The sequence below is a fragment of the Hemitrygon akajei genome, chromosome 17 (genome assembly GCF_048418815.1).
Source record: "Hemitrygon akajei chromosome 17, sHemAka1.3, whole genome shotgun sequence".
NCBI classification, from domain to species: Eukaryota; Metazoa; Chordata; class Chondrichthyes; order Myliobatiformes; family Dasyatidae; genus Hemitrygon; species Hemitrygon akajei.
This window is the reverse complement of record NC_133140.1, coordinates 6,385,475-6,408,027: the sequence shown is the minus strand read 5'-3', so window position 1 is coordinate 6,408,027 and position 22,553 is coordinate 6,385,475. Positions and strand designations below refer to the sequence as shown.

At 42.9% G+C, this 22,553-nt stretch overlaps 1 protein-coding gene across 2 annotated transcripts in view; it reads right to left on the bottom strand.

Annotated features, from left to right (window-relative positions):
* LOC140740452 (endonuclease/exonuclease/phosphatase family domain-containing protein 1-like) overlaps window positions 1–22,553 on the bottom strand; it is a 100,408-nt gene that overhangs the window by 29,161 nt on the left and 48,694 nt on the right. For both annotated transcript variants that reach the window (XM_073069615.1, XM_073069614.1), the window contains exons 4-6: window positions 15,285–15,395; window positions 5,717–5,851; window positions 2,104–2,224 (exon numbers count right to left, since the gene is read on the bottom strand). In XM_073069615.1, the coding sequence (XP_072925716.1) occupies window positions 2,104–2,224; window positions 5,717–5,851; window positions 15,285–15,395 (367 nt within the window). The remainder of the gene's footprint in view (window positions 1–2,103; window positions 2,225–5,716; window positions 5,852–15,284; window positions 15,396–22,553) is intronic.

Below are 22,553 nucleotides of genomic sequence, written 5' to 3'. Positions count from 1 at the left end.
GTCTGTCATAAAAGCCCTGCGCCATCTCTTCACTCTGTTTGGATATCCCTGCTATATCCACAGTGATAGAGGGTCCTCCTTTATGAGTGATGAGCTGCGCCAGTACCTGCTGGTTAGGGGCATTGCTACTAGTAGGACCACGAGCTATAATCCCTGGGAAAATGGACAGGTGGAGAGGGAGAATGCCACAGTGTGGAAGGCCACACTTTTAACCCTTAAGTCGAAAGGGTTGCCGGTCTCTCGATGGCAGGAGGTCCTCCCTGAGGCACTCCACTCTATCCGCTCCCTGTTATGTACGTCCACCAATGCCACTCCTCACGAGCGCCTATTCTCTTTTCCCAGGAAGTCTGTCACTGGGACCACCCTACCAGCTTGGCTGACATCCCCAGGGCCAGTGCTGCTCTGGAAACACGTGAGGAGCAATAAATACTCCCCGATGGTCGAGAGGGTTCACCTTCTACATGCGAACCCCCAGTATGCCTACGTGGTCTTACCTGTTGGGCGGGAGGACATGGTCTCCATCCGTGACCTGGCGCCCGCAGGAGCAGCAGACCACTACCCCGAACACTCCACGGTAACTATGAACCCTGTACCCGAGGTGACACCGCGCACACCGAGCCCTACACAGACTCCTCACGACACTCCTATACCGGGCGTCTCACACGTGCATGAACCAGGCATGCGGGATCACTGACGCCAAGTGGGCTGACACCTCCAGTTAGGCTGGAACCAGCACAACCACCATCTCCGGTGCAATCACCACCGGCACCTGTGCAATCACAGCCGGTGCTACGTAGATCGCAGCGACAGATTCGACCACCTGTAAATATACTTGTCAGAAACTTTGCCCCATGGGGACTCTCTTTTAAAACAAAGGGGGGGGGGTGAATGTGGTGAACTACATATACCTGTCTGGACACGCCCCCCGCTGACTGCTCCTGTGGCCCCTCCCACTGACCGTGGCTCCTCCCACAGACCCCTGTATAAAGGCGATTGGGGCCTGAGCCCTGCTTCTCAGTCTCCAGGATGTAGCATGGTGGTCAATTGCTGCTTTTTCTTTCTTCCAGTCAATAAAAGCTGATATCTTGCCTCATGTCTCAGAGAGTTATTGATGGTGCATCAGGTAGGTACACAGAGCTTAGAAAAATAGAGGGCTATGCGATAGGGAAATTCTAGGCAGTCTTTACAGTAGGTTACATGGTTGGTACAACATTGTGGGCTGATGGGCCTGTAATATGCTGTAAATTTTTATGTTCTATGTTCTAGGAGAGAAACAATTTCCTTACCTCTCCAGTCACCCTTACAGACAGACAGACAGGCAGACATACTTTATTGATCCCGAGGGAAACTGGGTTTCGTTACTGCCGCACCAATCAAGAATAGTGAAGAAATATAGCAATATAAAACCATAAATAATTAAATAATAATAAGTTAATCATGCCAAGTGGAAATAAGTCCAGGACCAGCCTATTGGCTCAGGGTGTCTGGTACTCTGAGGGAGGAGTTGTAAAGTTTGATGGCCACAGGCAGGAATGACTTCCTATGACGCTCAGTGTTACATCTCAGTGGAATGAGTCTCTGGCTGAATGTACTCCTGTGCCTAACCAGTACATTATGGAGTGGATGGGAGTCATTGTCCAAGATGGCATGCAACTTGGACAGCATCGTCTTTTCAGACACCACCGTCAGAGAGTCCAGTTCCACCCCCACAATATCACTGGCCTTACGCCAATTACTGCCTGTCCTTTAACTCTCCCCAAAATTCTTTATTATTTTCAGTCCACTCGCTTTCTCATTGTTTCTGTCATCTGCCATTTAAAATCTGCTCGATCCACACGTCTTCTGCAATTCCTTTTAACTCATGACAGCTCTGCTTACAGTCTGTTCCTTGGTTCTCTGTAAAGTCTCTTTTTATATTATTTCCTTTATAAGGACTAATTATATACAACCCAATATGTTCCCTTTAAACACTTCAGTCACCTGATCTAGCTTCTTCATTCCCAAGTGATGCAGTGATACATGCAAGATTTGCACTTAATTATCACAAAATATTCTCTATTTCAGTTATAGCTATTCTAATTTGGCAGCGTGGCTATGAGTTACCTGTTATGTGTGGCTGGAGGGCATCCATGTCCAGGGCTTTGTTGTGGTCATCAGTCACGAGTCCAGGATACCGGCTTGCCCTGAGATGGACATTGATGAGGTTGAGTGGGAGCTCTCCCATCTGCACAAATCAAGCCCAAAGCATACAGAAGGAAAGTATTCATTAATCCTTGATAACCAATGACCTTCCAGAAACTCATGCAGCCATACTGCAAAGATTAGAGTGCCCAAAGTCCCAAAGTAATAAGGGAAATTTTGCAAATCAGCAACATGACTACAGGATGACTAGGTATGACTTTGACAACCTGTCCTCCTCCACTCTCACCCTGAACACTGGCGTACCTCAAGGCTGTGTGTTGAGCCCTCTTCTGTACTCCCTTTTCACCTATGACTGTGTTCCTGTACGTGGTTCTAACTCCATAATCAAGTTCACAGATGACACCACGGTGGTTGGCCTGATCAGAGGGGATGACAAGACGGCCTACAGGGAAGAGTTCCAGCACCTGGCTGCATGGTGTGTGTGTGTATCAAGCTTCAAATTCCTTGGTATCCACATTTCCGAGGATCTCACCTGGTCCCTGAACTCTTCCATCCTGATCAAAAAGGCGCAACAGCGCCTTTATTCCTGTGGAGCATCAAGAAAGCTCACCTCTGTCCCAGGATACTGATGAACTTTTACTGCTGTACCATTGAGAGCATACTCACCAACTGCATCTCAGTGTGGCATGGCAATTGTCCAATATCGGACTGCAAAGTACTCCAGTGTATGGTGAAAACTGCCCAGCAGATTATCGGCACCCAATTGCCCACCATTGAGAACATCTACCATACCGCTGCCTGGGCAGGGTGAAAAGCCTAACTATGAGCTTTTTAAATGCTCTGATCTATCTGCCTCTACCACTACTCCTAAGCAGGATGTTCCACATACTCACCATTCTCTGTGTAAAAAAATCTACCTCTGACAATCCCCCTACATTTTTTTTCCAATCACCTTAAAATTATGACCCCTCGTATTAGTTGTTTTCACCCTGGGAAGATCTCTCTGGCTATCCACTTTATCTATGCTCTTATCATCTTGTACACCTGTATCAAGTCATCTCTCATCCTCCTTCACTCTGGGGAGAAAAGGCTTAGCTCACCCAACCTATCCTCATAAAACATGCTCTATAATCCAGACAGCATTCTGATAAGTCTCCTCTACTTTCCCTCTAAATCTTCCACATCTTTTCTATAATGAGGTGACCAGAACTGAACACATTATTCTATCTGTGGTCTGACCAGGGTTGCATATATCTGCAAACGTCCTTGTAACTCTTGAACTCAATTCCTCCAACAATGAAGTCCAACACACCATATGCCTTCTCAACATCCCTATCAACTTGCAGGTTCTCAGTATTTTAACTTTCCAGCATCTTCAGCCTTCTTTAAATTTTAATTGGCTCCTTCTATAATTTCTTTGTACAAACTGTATGCAATGTCTGCCAGCATGGCATCTCCCTCACAACTGATACAATTAATTACCTGAGAAGTTTCAGATTTTTTGAGGGGATAAAGTGCCATATAGGCTGGTCTTTCCTTTTTACCAAATTATTCTGTGCGTAATTTGCTTGCAGTCCAGTAGATGGCACATCCAAATATGGTCGGTCCTAAGGGATTGAATGAGCATGGCCACAGAATCATACAGCACAGAAACAGAGTTCTTGGCCCATCAAGTCCTTGCTGACCATCAAGCCTGTGGTTACGCTAATCCCTTACTATTCACACCATGTACACATTGATTACCCACCCAATTCTACAGCTCTTCTGGTCGCTCAGGGTAACTTGCAGTGAACACTTAAAAATCCCAACCCACAAGTCACTAGGATGTGGGAAGAAATAGAGCATCTGAAAGGAGATGTGGGCCCTCATAGAAAGAACATACAAACTCCACTCAGACAGCTTTGTGGGTCAGGCTTTAACCCAGGACCACTGAGGCACCATGCCAAGATACACAGCTCTGTTGTAGCTAGCAACTTATCACTAACACAAGAGATTCTGCAGATGCTGGAAATCCAGAACAACACACTAAATGCTTGAGGGATCCAACAGGTCAGGCAGCATCTACAGAGGGAAATAAATAGTCAATATATTGGAACTTCTTGACGAAGGGTCTCAGCCCAAAACATCAACTATTTATTCCCTTCTATAGATGCTGCCTAGCCTGCTGAGTTCCTCCAGAATTTTGTGTGTTGCTCAAGTAATTTATTACTTGTGCTTTGTGGTTAATATGTTCAATTATTAAGGAAAGGATTCTAGCCATTCATTGTGGACAACAACACTTCATCAAATAACATTATGGCATGTGCTGCTTTCACTAACAGATACTATGGATAGGTTTTGACAATAACATGCATTTCTACAAAGCTTTAAACATAGAAAAATGTTCTAAAATGATTCAATGTGGGCAAGATTGAAATGAACCATGATAGGAGAGAGACAAGAGGTATCTGCTTGAAAAGTCAAATTGAATGGATCCTTGGGGATGCAGAAGCCAGTGCTCAGATGAGTGGGTTTTAGAACATAGAACAAAACAGCACACGACAGGCCCTTCAGCCCACAATGTTGTGCCAACCTTTTTAACCTGCTCCAAAATCAATCTTACCCTTTCCTCTCCATTGCCCTCCATTTTTCTGTCACCCAGGTACCTATCTAAGTGTTTCTTAAATGTCCCTAATGTATCTGCCTCTACCACTATCCCAGTCAGGACATTCCACACTATGTAAAATAACTTGCCCCTAACATCATCCCTATATGTTCTTCCAAAAAAATAAACTGATGACCAATTACTTCTCTTTATTTTATTCCCAGATAGTCTTCATGAACATCCTCTTGGCCCTCTCCAATGCCAGCGCATCCTTGATGGTGATGCTCCTCAGGCATACTTAAAGATGCACACTCTTCTCCAGTTCCTCAGAATGCTAAGGAAGTTCAGCATGTCCCTGTTGACTCTGAGAAGTTTTTATAGATTCACTATAGAAAACATAATGTCTGGATGCATAGAAACTTGCTACAGCAACTGCTCTGCCCAGGAAGACAAGACACTGCAGAGAGTAGTGTACATAGCTCAGCCCATCATGAAAACCAACTTACCCTCCATGGACTCTGTTTACACTTCTCACTACTCCAGGAACTCAGCAAAAATAAGCAAAGATCGTGGTCCCTGGACAACTTTCCCTTCTCCCCACATTCCTCGGGTAGAAGATACAAAAGCTTAAACACACCACACCAGGCTCAAGGGCAGCTTCTATCCCACTCTTATAGCCATCTGACTAGAATCCTTGCATGATAAAGATGAAGTCTCATCTCACAAAATATATTGTTTTGGCTTTTGCACATTATTGTCCACCTGTACTACACTTTCTCTGTTACTGTAACACTATAGTTTGCATTCTGTTATTGCTTTTCTTTTTGTATTACCTCGATGCACTGATTTCTTGAAATGGTATGTGTCAATGGTGCACAAAACAAATCTCTGTATCTCAGTACATGTGACAATAGCCAAGTACAAGTCACCATTCCATTCTTGATGCCTCATGGATGGACACGATAACAGCACTCTGAACCAATACCTTACCTTGAAGTACGCCAACACAGGTTGATGGTATGGCTGATACCCATTGTTCTGCTCAAACAGCACCTCTAGGCTGACTGCCTGATGTAGTTCAAGGCCAATGCTGCTGTCCCAGAAAAAGGCCACACGCTCTACCTCCTGTGGAAAAGGTGCAAGAAATATTGAAGTGGTCAAGCATTTTCTTAAAATGAAAACTGATGCAAAGTGGATTTCAGATGGCTGTCTGACAAACATCTGTTATCCACATGACTTGTAATTAATCTAGAGTCTTGAGGAACTCATCTGCATCTCTGTGGAGGCATCCTCTCCAAAGCAAGAAAGCCAAGAGTCAGATGGTATCTCATATAGACATCAGTTATGACAGACCACATCCAAGTACAATATGCACCAAATAACATTGGATAGGATAAACTTATAACAGGGAAAGTTGGGTGTTTCCCTTCAGTGACAATCAAAGACCTTTGCCATTGACTCTTCCTGAAGTGAGGAGATTGGAATTGGATACATTGCTCCAACTGGGGTGGCTGTTTTATAAGGACTCATCATACTTAGCCTGCTTTAGGACAAAGAACCTCAAAAGGACGTCAGTTTTTGAATCCCTTAACCTCCCCACCCCACTGCCATTCTTTTTGTTAAAACTCTTTTCAACCTGTCCTATTACCCTCAAAAATGTGTGCACATTCGAGGGGTGATTGATAAGTTTGTGGCCTAAGGTAGAAGGAATCAATTTTAGAAAACCTAGCACATTTATTTTTCAATATAGTCCCCTTCTACATTTACACACTTAGTCCAGTGGTCGTGGAGCATACGGATCTTGGACCTCCAGAAAGCATCCACAGATGTGTGATTGATAAGTTCATGGCCTAAGGTAGAAGGAGATGAGTTATACAGCTCTCGTTACATGCACAGGCAGTTTGTAGCCTTCTACCTTAGGCTACGAACTTATCAATCACCCCTGATGAGTTATTAACTTCAAACTTTCTGCATAATCACTCAAAGAGTTGAACTGCATGTGCATGTAACGAGAGTTGTATAACTCATCTCCTTCTACCTTAGGCCACAAACTTATCAATCACCCCTGGTAAACATCAGGCTTTCCTCAACCTGGACTCTTTTCAGAACTGCATTCTCTGTATATTCCAGCCTTTCTTCATTGTTTGCCTCACAGACTACTGCACTAATTCTCATCGGCACATAAAGCTTAAGCTCCTCATTGTCCTCAACACTTTCTAGTTATACATCTTTTGTCAGTCCTGAGCTTATGGCTTGAACACTCAAATCCAAGTCATTAACACAGGTTTGGAAACATAACATTACCAGAAATCAATGTCTGGGAAACTGCTGTCAAATTTGAGAAATAACTATTCATAACATATGAACATAAATATTAGAGGGAATAGGCCACTCAGCCCCTCACACCTGGTGTGTCCTTCAATAATATCATTGTGACTCTTATTGCTGTCTCAACTGGACATTCATGTCTATCACTTCTACCCATTACTTATCAAGAATCCATCTGCCTTTACCTTAAAAATTTTCAAAGACTCTCTGGTCACTGCTCTTTGAGGATGAGAGTTCATGACTCCCTGGGTGAAAAAGTTGTTCCCCATCACTGTCTTGAATGGACAGCTATTTATTTTTGAACAGTGACCTCTAATTGCAGACTGTCCCACAGGAAGGTACTGTACATCTTCTCCACATCAACTTTGTCAATATCCTCAGAGTTTTGACTGACCCTATGTTTTCTGCTTCCAAGCATATATTTTGTACTAGATTATCCTTCTTGCTGACATGCTTATTCTGTGACAACTTATCAAGCATCTTTTTGAAGCCCATATACACATTTCAAGCATAATGCCCTAATCAACATTCTGTTGTGTTTTCAAAAAACTCTGGTGAGATAAAAATGACTTACCTTTTATAAAGCAGAGCTGATTTCCATAAGTAACTTTATGCAAGTGACTGATAATGTTGTAACATACACAAAATACTGGAGGAACTCAGCAGGCCAACCAACATCTATGAAAAGAGTACAGTTGATGATCCTGCTGAAGGGTCTCGGCCCGAAACGTCAACTGTTTACTCTTTTCCATAGACGCTGCCTGGCCTGCTGCGTTCCTCCAGAATTTTGTGTGTGTTGCTTGGATTTCCAGCATCTGCAGATTTTCTCTTGTTTGTGATACGTTACTTTGGATTTTTATTTCTAAAATCCGCTACCCACTGAGATGTAACTGGCTGGTTTATAGTTGCTGGGGGTTACTCGCTCCTCTTCTGAAAAAGGTGCAAAATTTACAAAACTTTGTTCTGTGCTAAAGGAAGATCATGTGATTATGACTGGTCCTTCTGCAAGTGGCATCCCTTCATCCCCCAGTGAACTTGAATTGGCCCCATCTAGACTGGATGACTAATCCACTTTATGTATATCTAATTTTTCAAATGCACTGTATTGTTGCCATAAAACAACAAATTTTACAACAAATGTCAGCGTTAATAAGCCTGATTACAATTATAGGAACCTCTATTAACTTTGAATTCTTCCATCTGAGTGGCAACATTTTTTTCCTTGGTAAAGTTAATTTCAAAATATCAATTCAGTCATGGTCTCTGCTTGATGAGCAGGACCCCAAATAGCCCTATTTTTCCTTTAACATTTCATTTATCACATGTAACACCCTGATTAATATTTTACTGATAATGATGCAGAGTATTTCATTTAATAGCTTTCTGTAGAAGCAATGCGTTCTGCTGGTAGTGTTGGGGTTATCGTTAAAGATAAGGGGTTGTGGTGTTTAACTTGGGAATGTCGAGTCAGTCAATTAGGAATTGGGAGAAGGTTCCAGAGAAAGCTGGGTGGAGAGATTTTGTGACAGACACTGGGGTGGGTTGAGCTCTTTTCATTGGGAGTTGGAGAGAGAATCTTGTGAGAACTAGCCATAGGATTCAATCCAACAGGAATGTGCAATTCAGTGGAGTCCAAGATGGGAAATGCTACCATTGATCAGTGAATTGGAGTTGGTGTTGTGAGTAAAACTGAGACATCCAGCTTTTAGAAGCTCTGAGCTTCAACCTTGTGCACATTTGACTGTTTAAATTATAATGGCGTTTTGTTTTTCTTTCTTCTTTAATAACATTTTGATTAAATTCACATTTATAAATAGACCTTCTTTATTAATTGCATGCAGTGTATGATCCATTATTTCTTAATGATGGATAATTGTGAGTGGACAGGATTCACATAGATCAGGGTTCAGGTGGTCAAGACATCCTAACTTCCCAATATTGGTGGGACCCAAGTCATGCTGACCCCAGAGTACAAGAAAAGTAGTTTTCTCAACACTGTGTAGCGAGAGGCTACCGAGCCATGTTTCTATAGATGACTAGTAAAAAGGGATCACGAGGAAATCTGCAGATGCTGGAAATTCAAGCAACACACACAAAATGCTGGTAGAACACAGCAGGCCAGGCAGCATCTATAAGGAGAAGCACCGATGTTTCGGGCCGAGACCCTTCATCAGGACTAACTGAAAGGAAAGGTAGGAAGAGATTTGAAAGTAGGAGGGGGAGGGGAAAATGCAAAATGATAGGAGAAGACCGGAGGGGGTGGGGTGAAGCTGAGAGCCGGAAAGGTGATTGGCAAAAGGGATACAGAGCTGGTGAAGGGAAAGGATCATGGGATGGGAGGCCTAGGGAGAAAGAAAGGGGTAGGGGAGCACCAGAGGAAGATGGAGAACAGGCAGAGTGATGGGCAGAGAGAGAGAGAGAGAAAGAGAAAAAAAGCGGGGGAAACTAAATATATCAGGGATAGGGTAAGAAGGGGAGGAGGGGCATTAATGGAAGTTAGAAAAGTCAATGTTCATGCCATTAGGTTGGAGGCTACCCAGCCGGTATATAAGGTGTTGTTCCTCCAACCTGAGTGTGGCTTCATCTTGACAGTAGAGGAGGCCATGGATAGACATATCAGAATGGGAATGGGACGTGGAATTAAAATGTGTGGCCACTGGGAGATCCTGCTTTCTCTGGCGGACAGAGCGCAGGTGTTCAGCGAAACGGTCTCCCAGTCTGCGTCGGGTCTCACCAATATATAAAAGGCCACACCGGGAGCACCGGACGCAGTATACCACACCAGCCGACTCACAGGTGAAGTGTCGCCTCACCTGGAAGGACTGTCTGGGGCCCTGAATGGTGGTGAGGGAGGAAGTGTAAGGGCAGGTGTAGCACTTGTTCCGCTTACAAGGATAAGTGCCAGGAGGGAGATCGCTCCCCCCCGCCCATCCCTTCCCACCGATCTCCCTCCTGGCACTTATCCTTGTAAGTGGAACAAGTGCTACACCTGCCCTTACACTTCCTCCCTCACCACCATTCAGGGCCCCAGACAGTCCTTCCAGGTGAGGCGACACTTCACCTGTGAGTCAGCTGGTGTGGTATACTGCGTCCGGTGCTCACGGTGTGGCCTTTTATATATTGGTGAGACCCGATGCAGACTGGGACACCGTTTTGCTGAACACCTGCGCTCTGTCCGCCAGAGAAAGCAGGATCTCCCAGTGGCCACACATTTTAATTCCACGTCCCATTCCCATTCTGATATGTCTATCCATGGCCTCCTCTACTGTCAAGATGAAGCTACACTCAGGTTAGAGGAACAACACCTTATATACCAGCTGGGTAGCCTCTAACCTAATGGCAGGAACATTGACTTCTCTAACTTCCGGTAATGCCCCTCCTCCCCTTCTTACCTCATCCCTGATATAGTTCCCCCCCCTTTTTTTCCTCTCTTTCTGCCCATCACTCTGCCTGTTCTCCGTCTTCCTCTGGTGCTCCCTTCCCCCTTTCTTTCTCCCTAGCCTCCCATCCCATGATCCTTTCCCTTCTCCAGCTCTGTATCCCTTTTGCCAATCACCTTTCCGGCTCTCAGCTTCACTCCACCCCCTCCAGTCTTCTCCTATCATTTCGCATTTCCTCCCCCTCCTACTTTCAAATCTCTTACTATCTTTCCTTTCAGTTAGTCCTGATGAAGGGTCTCGGCCCGAAACGTCGACAGTTCTTCTCCGTATAGATGCTGCCTGGCCTGCTGTGTTCCACCAGCATTTTGTGTGTGTTGCTTTAGTAAAAAGGGGTTTCACAGATGTCTGCCAATAGAAGGCCTCTGTTTTTCTTTTCAGTCACTGGCATAGATGCAGTCCATTTGGTCAATCACATCCATGTTGACTTTCCATACTAATCTCATATACCCATGTTGAGATTATGTACTTCTAGCCTTGTCCAGGTAAGCTAAAATGCCTCTTAAATGTAATAATTTAATCAGACTTAAATTTAAATAATTTAATAATTTAATAATTATTAATAATTAGTAATAATTTAATAATTGTCCTGTCCAAGAACGGAAGAAGCTGCAGAAGATCATGAACATAGCCCAGCACATCAAACAAACCAATCTTCCATCCTTGGACTCATTTTACACTGCACCCTGTCAGAGCAGTGCTCCCAGGATAATCAAGGACACGACCCACCTAGCCAACACACTTTTTGTCCCTCTTCCCTCTGGGAGAAGGTTCAGGAGCTTGAAGATTCGTACGGCCAGATTTGGGAACAGCTTCTTTCCAACTGTGATAAGACTGCTGAACAGATCCTAACCCAGATCTGGGCCATACCTTCCAAATATCCGGACATGACTTGCACTACCTTACTTTCCCTTTTCTATTTTCTGATTATGATTTATAATTTAAATTTTTATTATATTTACTTTGATTCGTACTTCAGGGAGCACAAAGCGAGAATCAGATATTGCTGTGATGATTGTACGCTCTAGTATCAATTGTTTGGCGACAATAAAGTAAAGAAAAGTAAAGACTCCACTAGCTAATATGGCAGTGTGCTCCATCTTGGGAAACACCTACGTTGTAAGCTACACCCAAAGAATTACAGCTCACATCGAACAGTCAAGTTTCTGAGAACAGTGATACCATCCAAGGAATCACAAGATGGACTGCTCAACTGCTTAACAATCTGCTGAAGGACAAGATGTGCTCAGATGACCCTATGACTCTTAATAAAGCATTTTAAACTTTAAATGTGACATTGTATACTGAACCTGTATTAAGAATCTCTGAAACAGCTAGACAATTCAGCCTGTATGTTAATGAGAAACACTTGATAGCAGATTTAATTTAAAAACATGGAGATCGATAGCATCCTGTTGGATATTACTCTGCCAAAGACGATTCTATATATTGATGGCTGAGAGAAGGATTCAAATAGATGTTTCTGGACCAAAATGCACTGATCAGGTAACACATTACTGCAACCAGAAGGACCCCAATCTGGGAAACAGTGAGAGTACATGTATGGAACTGACAAATCTCAGTCCTCCCTGACTGCTTAACAGCATTTATTAGGCCTAACAGGCCTATTCATAGCTGCCAGGCACATCCCCTGGGTGTGAGGGGAAGTGGAGAGACCTGTACCCTGGAAGGGCTGCTGTTATCTTGCCTATGTGGTGTCCCACATGTGACACATGGAATCATTACCTCAATACCTTCTGTTCCAGCAGCACTAGAGGTCCATAACAGAGGCCGAGAGATTCTGGATGATTGCCTTTCTGGAATATAGGACTGCAAGATTGTCCTGGGAACTGATTGATATGGGATCCACTTTGGAGAAAATAGCAAATGAAACCACACATGCCTTTGATCAAACCCAACATTGCCAGCAGAGCTGATGGCTGTTTGTACAGTAGCATTATAGAACAGAATGGTTTTGAATGTTATTCCATCAGAAAAAGGGGCATGTGTGTTACTGGATGCATCAGAAAATACAACTAACTTGGCAAATCACATCTGAGAAACTAACAAAGAGATTAAGAAAGTAGTGAATCAGTTTCACAACTGTTACACTCCAGGAGTTGGATAGTGGCTATTCAGGGCATTGGGAGGGTGGTGGACAACTATTCTGCATTATGGTATAACTATTGACATTATAATAATTGTTATTCTTTTACAAATTTTGTATGAAGTAACAGGACAAAGGAGAGGATATTAAGGAAAGGAACGAGTACTTGTTGAAGTGGACAGATGAAAAGGGAATTTTGGGTTGAGTTTTGAAACTGCATCATTGCTTTATATACATATATATGCATATTTCAATTACTGTATTTAGTGAAATATATTATGGTCATGAAATGACAAATAGGAGGGAAAATGGAAGTGTACTTGTAGTATCAAAATGGTATTTTAGTTTGTAACAAAATGGAACCAGAGTGCTTTGCTAATAGTGTTTGAGCAACATTATGGCAATGGACTATGGGGATATGACAAACTACAGAAAAACAAATGGATTCAGTTATTGGAAGAATGCCAATAATTAATCAGATTATGAGAACACCCTGTCCTTAAACTAGCATGGGTAGATAACACTTATGTATATAAGAGTGACTAAGCTGTCTATTGTCAGAAGCTATCAATGGTTCTTGCACAGTAATGGTCTTCTCTTGCAGCAAGTAAAATAAACACGCATATGATTGATCGACTCTGAGTTATTTGTTGTTTGTTATAAGACGTAGCAAAAAAAGGTACTCAACACAGGGCATTCAATCCACCCACCACTCTCTGTAATGAACTTACTTCTGACATAACCCCTATACTTTCCTCCAATCACATTTAAATTATGCCTCTCATATTAGCCTTTCTATGCTGAGAAAAGTCTCTAGTTATCCACTCGATCTATGCTTCTTAGCAACTTATACACCTCTATAAATTTACCCTTCATACTCCTTCATTCCTAAGAAAATACCTAGCTTATTCAACCTATCCTCTTAAAATATTAATCAACCTGAGAAATTCTGCAGATGCTGAAAATCCAAAGCAACACACACAAAATGCTGGAGGGACTCAGTAGGTCAGGCAGCATCTATGCAAATGAATAAACAGTAGCAGTCTATGTTTTGGGCCAAGACCCTTCTTCAGGAATGGAAAGAAAGGGAAAGGTGACAGAATTACAGGAAGGTGGAGGTGAAGGAGGATAGCTAGAAGGTGATGGGGGATGCCAGGAGGGTAGGAAAGGTAAAGGGCTGGAGAGGAAGTAATCCGATAGGAGAGGAGAGTGGACCATAGAAGACAGGAAAGGAGGAGGGGACTCAGGGGGAGGTGATATTCAGGTGAGAAGAAATAATGGACTAGAGTGGGGAATAGAAGAAGAGGGAAGGGAGGAGGGAAAATATTTTTTGCCAGAAGGAGAAATCGATATTCATGCCATCAGGTTGGAAGCTATACAGTGTTACTCCTCCACACTGAGGGTGGCCTCATCATGGCACAAGAGGAGGCTATGGACCGCCATGTCGAAATGGTAAAATTGAGGTGCTTGATGAAGCAGTCTCCCAATTTATGACAGATCTCACCAATGTAGAGGAAGCCGCATTGGGAGCACTCGAAATACCAAGTGACCCCTGCAGATTTGCAGATGTTGCCTCACCTGAAGGGACTGTTTGGGGCCTTGAATGGAGGTGAGAGAGTAGGTGAATAAGCAGTTTGGCTGCTTGTAGGAAGAAGTATTGGGAAGGACAAATGGACAAGGGCATCAGGAAGGGAGCAATATCTATGGAAACAGGAGAGAGGTGAGGAGGTAAAGATGTGTTCAGTGGTAGGATCCCCTTGGAGATGGAAGAAGTTGCAGAGACTTATATGTGGAATGTGGAAGCTCAGGGTGTGGTAGATAAAGGCAATAGGAACGCTATGCCTGTTAGGGAAGCAGGAAGATGGGATGACTGCAGATGTTCAGGAAATGGAGGAGAGGTGAGGGCATTGTGAGTGGTGGTAATATCACATAAGATACTGTATTTGTTGTACCTGAGACTGTGTGGGTCTCCCTGGGTGTTCTAGTTTCATCCCATATTTCCAGAAGTCATGTTGGCTGGCAAGTTAATAGACTGGATTACCCTTAGTGTGAGTCAGTAGAGTTACAAGAAATAAATGTGGGAATGGTGTTGATGGTGTTGCTCTGAGTGCTGCCAGATGGGAGGGGATAAAGGGCCTGTTTATTGTTGAAAAGAAATATGATGAAATAGACCCTGTCACTTAATGCACTTTTCCTGTTATGACCTTACTTCGACCAGTATCAAACTTCCCTTTCTCCCATAAGTCCACTCTGCTCTACTATCTGATTCCTTCCTCTTTAGCCCTTTATCTCTTCCACCTATCACCTCCAACTTCATGACCCCTCCCCCACCCAACTACCTTCTCCCTCACTGGGCTTTACCTATCACCTGCCAGCTTGTACTCTTACCTCTTCCCCACCTTCTTATTCTGGTTTTTCCCCCTTCCCTTTCAGTCCTGATGAATGGTCTTAGCCCAAAATGTCAATTGTTCATTCCTCTCCAAATATGCTGCCTGACCTACTGAATTCTTCCAGCATTTTGTTTGTGCTGCTCTGGATTTCCAGGATGTTGTGTGTTTTTATTTGATAATAGCATGGACTTAACCCATTTTGCTACATTAATTTTCCAAATAAGGACAAAATGCTACTGTTTATCAAGAGGGGCTGATAATTTACAGTTGGTAAATAATTTTAACTTTGACAGTACCTTTTCTTCCTCTCCAGGTGGATTTTCCAGCACCACATACTTCCAACTGCCCCGGCTGGCTTTCCATTCCTGCAGTGCAGTTATGGTGGGCTTCTCGAACTCCAGACAGAGCTGGGGAGAGCAAACACTGCAGTTGATTGATAACATGATACACTTGGGAGGTGGTGAAAATTACAATATCTTGATCTATGAAGACAAACCAAAGAGGGTGCAGAAGAGCATATGGGATGATGAATCAATCATTTAGCCCCCTGAACCTGCTCCAACCTTTAACAAGACCATGGCTGCTTTACTTCAGACTTATCCCTATATACGACCATAAGACAAAGGAGCACAATTAGGCCGTATGGCCCATTGAGTCTGCTCCATGGCTCATTTATTATCACTGCCAATCCCATTCTCCTGCCTTCAAGGATCTGATGTCCTTACTATTCAAGAACCTACCAACCTCTGCTTTAAATTTACCCAATAACCTGGCCTTCACAGCTGCCTGCAGCAATGAATTCCACAGATTCACCAATTTCTGGCTAAAGAAATTCCTCCTCATTGCTTTTCTAATGGGACATTTGTTCTAAAACTATCAATTCCGTCATCCACATCATTGACATATACAGCAATGTGAAAAGAAGTGGTCCCCACACCAACCCTTGCAGAACTCAACTGGTTACCAGCAGCTCTACCCAGTGCCTGAAGTATAAGAGATCTATTGATCTCAGGTTTGAATGCAGTTAATGATGGAGGCTGCAGTTTGAGGGAATGTTGCCCGCACTGGAGAACTTTACTGACAAGGAGAGATTGACTAAGCTTAGATTGTTACCTTTGGAACTGCTGCGGCCAGAGTGATGCCAACTTTCCCATCAGCAATTGAGAGGATACTCTACTGCCTAAGAAGGGATGTTGGAATTTATAGAACATAGACACACATTGAAGGAAGTTCAACAACTGGACAGTATCAGGAGAGAATATTACTGAGACAGCTTTACAGGTCTGTGGACTTTCCCATTGTAAACATCCAACTGTGAGCTATATGGAAAACAGCAAACAGATGTCTGTGTTTGAGACCTAGCATATGAGAGGTTACAAATCTCAAATACACATTCTGGGAATTTAGGAACTAAATGGTTAAATTAATTGAAGGCAATCACCAGCAGCAACTTAAAGTTAAGGAAACACATGCTTGTATGGATAAGGATTGGATTTAAGGTTGTATCAAAACAATGAAGAACTGAGCAAAGAATAGCCAGTATGAGAAGAAATATATAAAGTTTGCCTTGCATGATAACTGTAATAGGGACTTCAGAGACCAGCCAGTGAAAAAGAAGATAACCCTGAATGAGGGACTGAGGGAAGAACTTGCCAAGATCGAACCCTGGCTAGGTGGGTGATATCTGAACACAGGTAGGGGGTTTTAGAAGCTGAGAAGGTATGCTAAAGAGTTATGCTAACAACTAAGAGTTATAAAGCTAAAAAGTTAATGTTTTGTTTGAAACTATGTAGTGAATCTTTGAAGCAATCAGAATTGGAAACATAGAAAACCTACAGCACAATACAGGCCCATCAACCCACAAAGTTGTGCTGAACATGTCCCTACCTAAGAAATTACTAGGCTTACCCATTGTCCTCTATTTTTCTAAGCTCCATGTACCTATCCAAAGGTCTCTTAAAAGACTCTATCACATCTGCCTCCACCACCATTGCTGGCAGCCCATTCCATGCACTCACCACCCTCTGCATAAAAAACTTACCCCTGACATCTCCTCTATACCTACTTCCCAGCACCTTAAACCTGTGTCTTCTTGTGACAACAATTTCAGCCCTGGGAAAAAGCCTCTGACTATCCACACGATCAATGCCTCTCATCATCTTATACACTTCGTATCAGGTCACCTCTCATCCTCCATCGCTCCAAGGAGAAAAGGCCAAGTTCACTCAACCTGTTTTCATAAGGCATTCTCCCCAATCCAGGCAACATCCTTGTAAATCTCCTCTGCACCTTTTCTATGGCTTCCACATCCAATTATATAAAGAAGGATAGTTATTGGGCAAAGCCATTGTCTAGTCATGTTTTATTGGTGCTGTATTTGTTGATAGTTGTTGGGTAAAGACAATGACTAGTCGTGTGTTTTATTAGGTGTTGTATTTACTTGGCAACAGAACATAGAAGGCTAAGGGGCGATTTAAGTGAGGTGTATAAATTATGAGTAAATGAGCAGGTAGAACTGATTCCCCCCTTCCCTCACAAGGGATCAATAACCAGTAGGCATAGATCGAAGGTACTTGGTAGAAAAATTAGATAAGAATTAAGGTCATTAAGTGGTCCTGGTACTCAGTGCCTGAGAAAGTAGTGGAGGTAGAAATTGTCAACATATTTAAGTTGCACCAGGATGAGCATTTGAAAAAACCACAATCTGCTGGACCTTAGAGCTGGGAAGTGGGATGAACCCTCTGTCACTTTATTTGGCCAGCATGGACATAAAAGCTATTTGCTCGGATTCTGTGGGAGAATTGTACTTCTGGAACTCTTTTGGACTCCTTGACATGCAATTTAGATGCAGTTTTATGTGAGAAAACAATGCACCCATTTTGCAGAACAGCAAATTCTCAGGAATAGTGGAGAAATAAATTAATCTAGTTTAGATGACAAAAGTCTATCTTATTCAGAACTGGCTAGTCCCTCTGTAATATTGGCTGTTTTCCCTCACTCTGTTAGCATAACCTGAACTGTGGGGCATGAAGTTGTAAAGCCATACATTTTGCAGCTTTGGATTACAGTATATTCTCACAGCAACTCTGCTGTCACCCTATCAGAGAGATTCACTTTTTCCTGTCCAGCCGTCATATCTCTGTCTCCTCTCCCCACACACACTCAATGCAATTGAAATCATCTTAGGTTCTCCCTTTCCCTGAGGATGTGTCTTCAACCTGAAACATTAATTTCCTTTCCACAGAAACAGCCTTTTCTGTTTTAACCACATTGTAATAATAATTGTTTTAATGGACTAATATCAGTGGTTCACTGAAGGACACTCTGTTTTTCTTTGAATTAATCTGTGATCATGAGCAATAACAAACAAAAAGAATAGTTAGGGCCTTGATTTAACTTCTCTTCCAAGGATTTTACCATTGATGCTCTAGTCTAGAGGATTAAACTAAATTAAATGTGTGAAGTATGTAGATATAGAGGCAAGATTACAATCAATTTCCACCATTAATCCGACTAATCCTTCTTGTCCAATCATTGACTCAAACCCATTCATATAATTCCCTTTGTCCAATAATTAGGTGCTGCTCTCAAGGAGGGAGGTACTGTCATGAGCTCTGGGGGACGGTGCAGTGAGCTGTAAAACACTGAGCTCCAAAGTTTCTAGAGCATCTGTATTTACTAATTGCTGTCTTAACTAGAGCTGTAAGAAACTTTATATTTTTTGTTTAATCTTATCAAGTTTATTTTGACTGGCATGTGTTTTCTACAAACTGTGCTTATTGCAGGGTCCCTCTGTCATGATGTGCACTGACAATATTAGAACACAGGTGCAGAGGAACTACAGTTTCTGGAGTAGAGACGGTGATATTCATTCATAATAATTCCAAAAGAACATTGGTGGCTTTGCCAAATGGCATAAGAAGTAACAATCTCAAAATATTGCGTCAAGGAAGGTTTCTTGACATAGTATGTAGATAAGCCTACAAGAGGAGAGACTGTACTTGATTTGGTATTGGGAAATGAACCTGATCAGGTGTCAGAACTCTCAGTGGGAGAGCATTTTGGAGATTGTGATCATAATTCTATCTCCTTTACAAAGCATTAGAGAGAGATAGAAACAGACAAGTTTGAAAAGCGTTTTGGAGTAAGGGGAATTATGAGGCTATCATGCAGAAACTTGAAAGCTTAAATTGGAAACAGATGTTCTCAGGGAAGGGTACGGAAGAAATGTGGCAAATGTTCAGGGGATATTTGTGTGGAGTTCCTCATAGGTGCATTTCAATGAGACAGGGAAGGGCACAGGAACCATGGTGTACAAAGGCTGTAGTAAATCTAGTCAAGAAGAAAAGCTTAAGAAAGGTTCAGAGAGCTAGGTAATGTTAGAGATCTAGAAGATTATAAGGCTAACAGGAAGGAGCTTAAGAAGGAAATTAGGAGAGCCAGAAGGGGCCATAAGAAGGCCTTGGTGGACAGGATAAAGGAAAACCCCAAGGCATTCTACAAGTATGTGAAGAGCAATAGGATAGGATGTGTAAGAATAAGACTTATCAAGTGTGACAGTAGGAAAGTGTGTAAGGAACTGGAGGAAATAGCAGAGGTACTTAATGAACACTTTACTTCAGTTTTCACTATGGAAAAGGATATTGGTGATTGTAGTGATGACTTTTATGGACTGCAAAGCTTGAGCATGTGGATATTAAGAAAGAGGATGTGCTGGAGGTTTTGGAAAGCATCAAGTTGGATAAGTCGCCGGGCCCAGATGAGATGTACCCCAGGCTACTGTGGGAGGTGAGGGAGGAGATTGCTGCAACTGTGGCGATGATCTTTTCATCATCAATGGAGACCGGAGGGGTTCCTGAGGATTGGAGGGTTACGTATGTTGTTCCCTTATTCACGAAAGGGAGTAGAGATAGCCCAGGAATTTACAGACCAGTGAGTTTTACTTCAGGTGTTTGTAAGTTGCGGGAGAAGATCCTGAGAGGCAGGATTTATGAACATTTGGAGAGGTATAATATGATTAGGAATAGTCAGCATGGCTTTGTCAAGGGCCTTACGAGCTTGATTGAATTTTTGAGGAAGTGACTAAACACATTGATGAAGGAAGAGCTGTAGATATAGTGTATATGGATTTTAGCAAGGCATTCAATGAAAGGTACCCCATGCAAGTCTTATTGAGAAAGTAAGGAGACATAGAATCCAAGGGAATATTGCTTTCTGTATCAAGAACTGGCTTGCCCACAGAAGGCAAAGAGTGGTTATAGACAGGTCATATTCTGCATGGTGGTCAGTGACCAGTGGTTTGCCTCAGGGACCTGTTCTGGGACCCTTATTTTTTGTGATTTTTAGTAATGACTTGGATGAGGAAGTGGAGGGATGGGTTAGTAAGTTTGCTGATGACACAAAGGTTGAGGGTGTTGTGGATAGTGTGGAGGGCTGTCAGAGGTTGCAGGGGACATTGATAGGATGCAAAACTGGGCTGAGAAGTGGCAGATGGAGTTCAACCCAGGTAAGTATGAGGTGGATCATTTTGATAGGTCAAATATAATGGCAGAATATAGTATTAATGGTAAGGCTCTTGGCAGTGTGGAGGATCAGAGGGATCTTGGGGTCCGAGTCCACAGGCGCTTCAAAGCAGCTGCGCAGATTGATTCTGTGGTTAAGAAGGCATACGATATATAGGCCTTCATCAATCATAGAATTGAATTTAGGAGCCGAGAGGTAACATTGCAGCTATATAGGACCCTGATCAGACCCCACTTGGAGTACTGTGCTCAGTTCTGGTCGCCTCACTACAGGAAGGATGTGGAAACCATAGAAAGGGTGCAGAGGAGATTTAAAAGGATGTTGCCTGGATTGGGGAGCATGCCTTATGAAAATAGGTTGAGTAAACTCGGCCTTTTCTCCGTGGAGCGACGGAGGATGAGAGGTGACCTGATAGAGGTGTATAAGATGATGAGAGACATCGATCGTGTGGATAGTCAGTGGCTTTTTCCCAGGGCTGAAATGTCTGCCACAAGAGGGCACAGATTTAAGCTGCTTGGGAGTAGGTACAGAGGAGATGTCAGGGGTGGGGTTTTTTTTTTAAACACACAGAGGGTGGTGAGTGTGTGGGATGGGCTGCTGGCAACAGTGCTGGAGGCGGATTCGATAGGATCTTTTAAGAGACTTTTGGATAGGTACATGGAGCTTACAAAAATAGAGGGCTATGGGTACACCTAGTAATTTGACAGGTATATGGAGGAATTTACGGTGGGAGAATATATGGGAGGCGGGGTTTAAGGGTTGGCACAACATTGTGGGCTGAAAGGCCTGTACTGTGCTGTACTATTCTACGTTCTATGTTCTAATTTCTAAGGTAGGGATATGTTCGGCACAACTTTGTGGGCGGAAGGGCCTATATTGTGCTGTAGGTTTTCTATGTTTCTCTATGCTTCTAAAAGTAGCACATGCAATTAGTGCTAATTGGGAGTCCACTTTAAATAATCACAATATCAGAAAACTTGTGCCAGTCAAAACTTGACAAGATTAAATAGAAAGCACAGGGGCTTTACGACTCTAGTTAAGTCAACAATTAACAAATATAGGTGCTCTAGAAACCTTGGATCCCAATGCACTACTGCTCGCCGCATAGTCCCACTGGGCTCATAACAGGAATCCATCTATCAGATCACTTTTGTCCAATTACTAAGTAACACCAATCCACCTAATCCCATTTGTACAATCAATGGCATTGATCCAACAATTCCTTATCCAATTTCCACTGAACACTGATCCACTTTGCCCATCACAGACAGGGACTAAATGAAACAAAACCTTGTTCCGTCACTGACTAGAAATGAAAAAACAAGCTCTTTTATCCAATCTCTCACAGATGCTAAGACACCAAATCCTTTGCAATTGATCTCCTGCAGGTACTAAACCATGAAATCTTTTGTGTCAATCGCAGACATATTTAATCTAGAAAATGCCTCCCTGTGTTTGGGGATTTTATTTGTTGAGGATGAGACTACTGTTCATTTCTCCTTACCTCTCTGGCCCTGTCCTACCCCCATAAATTCTGACAACAGGACTGGAGGGTGACCTTCTCCAAGACATTTTCAGTGATGCTCTGTAATCAGTCAGATAGGAAAATCTATGCGAGAGCAGGAGTGGCAAGGAGGTGACTTAATCCTAACGATTTGCTATCGTTCGTGGGTGGAAATATTTAGCTTTTATTCCATCATTCCTCATGTTTAAAATTTAGGTGTATAGTGAAACAAGAAAATGCAACTACTTGACTACCAGCATTAAGGTTCAGAGTCAGCGCTATGGAGCCACGAACCAAGATGGAAGCTTAACGTGGAGGCTCCGTACAATGAGATTCTCTCCGTGTCTGACCCTGGGTGTATCTGATATGGAGGTGTGTGGGGAGATTCTCTCTTTGTCAGACCCAGGAGTACCTGATGTGATGTGCGGAGGGAGATTCTCTCTGTGTCTGACCCTGATCCTGTGCTACGTTTTGGTAAGACTAATCCAAATAGGACATACATGGTAAATGGTAGGGCATTGAAGAATGCAGTAGAACA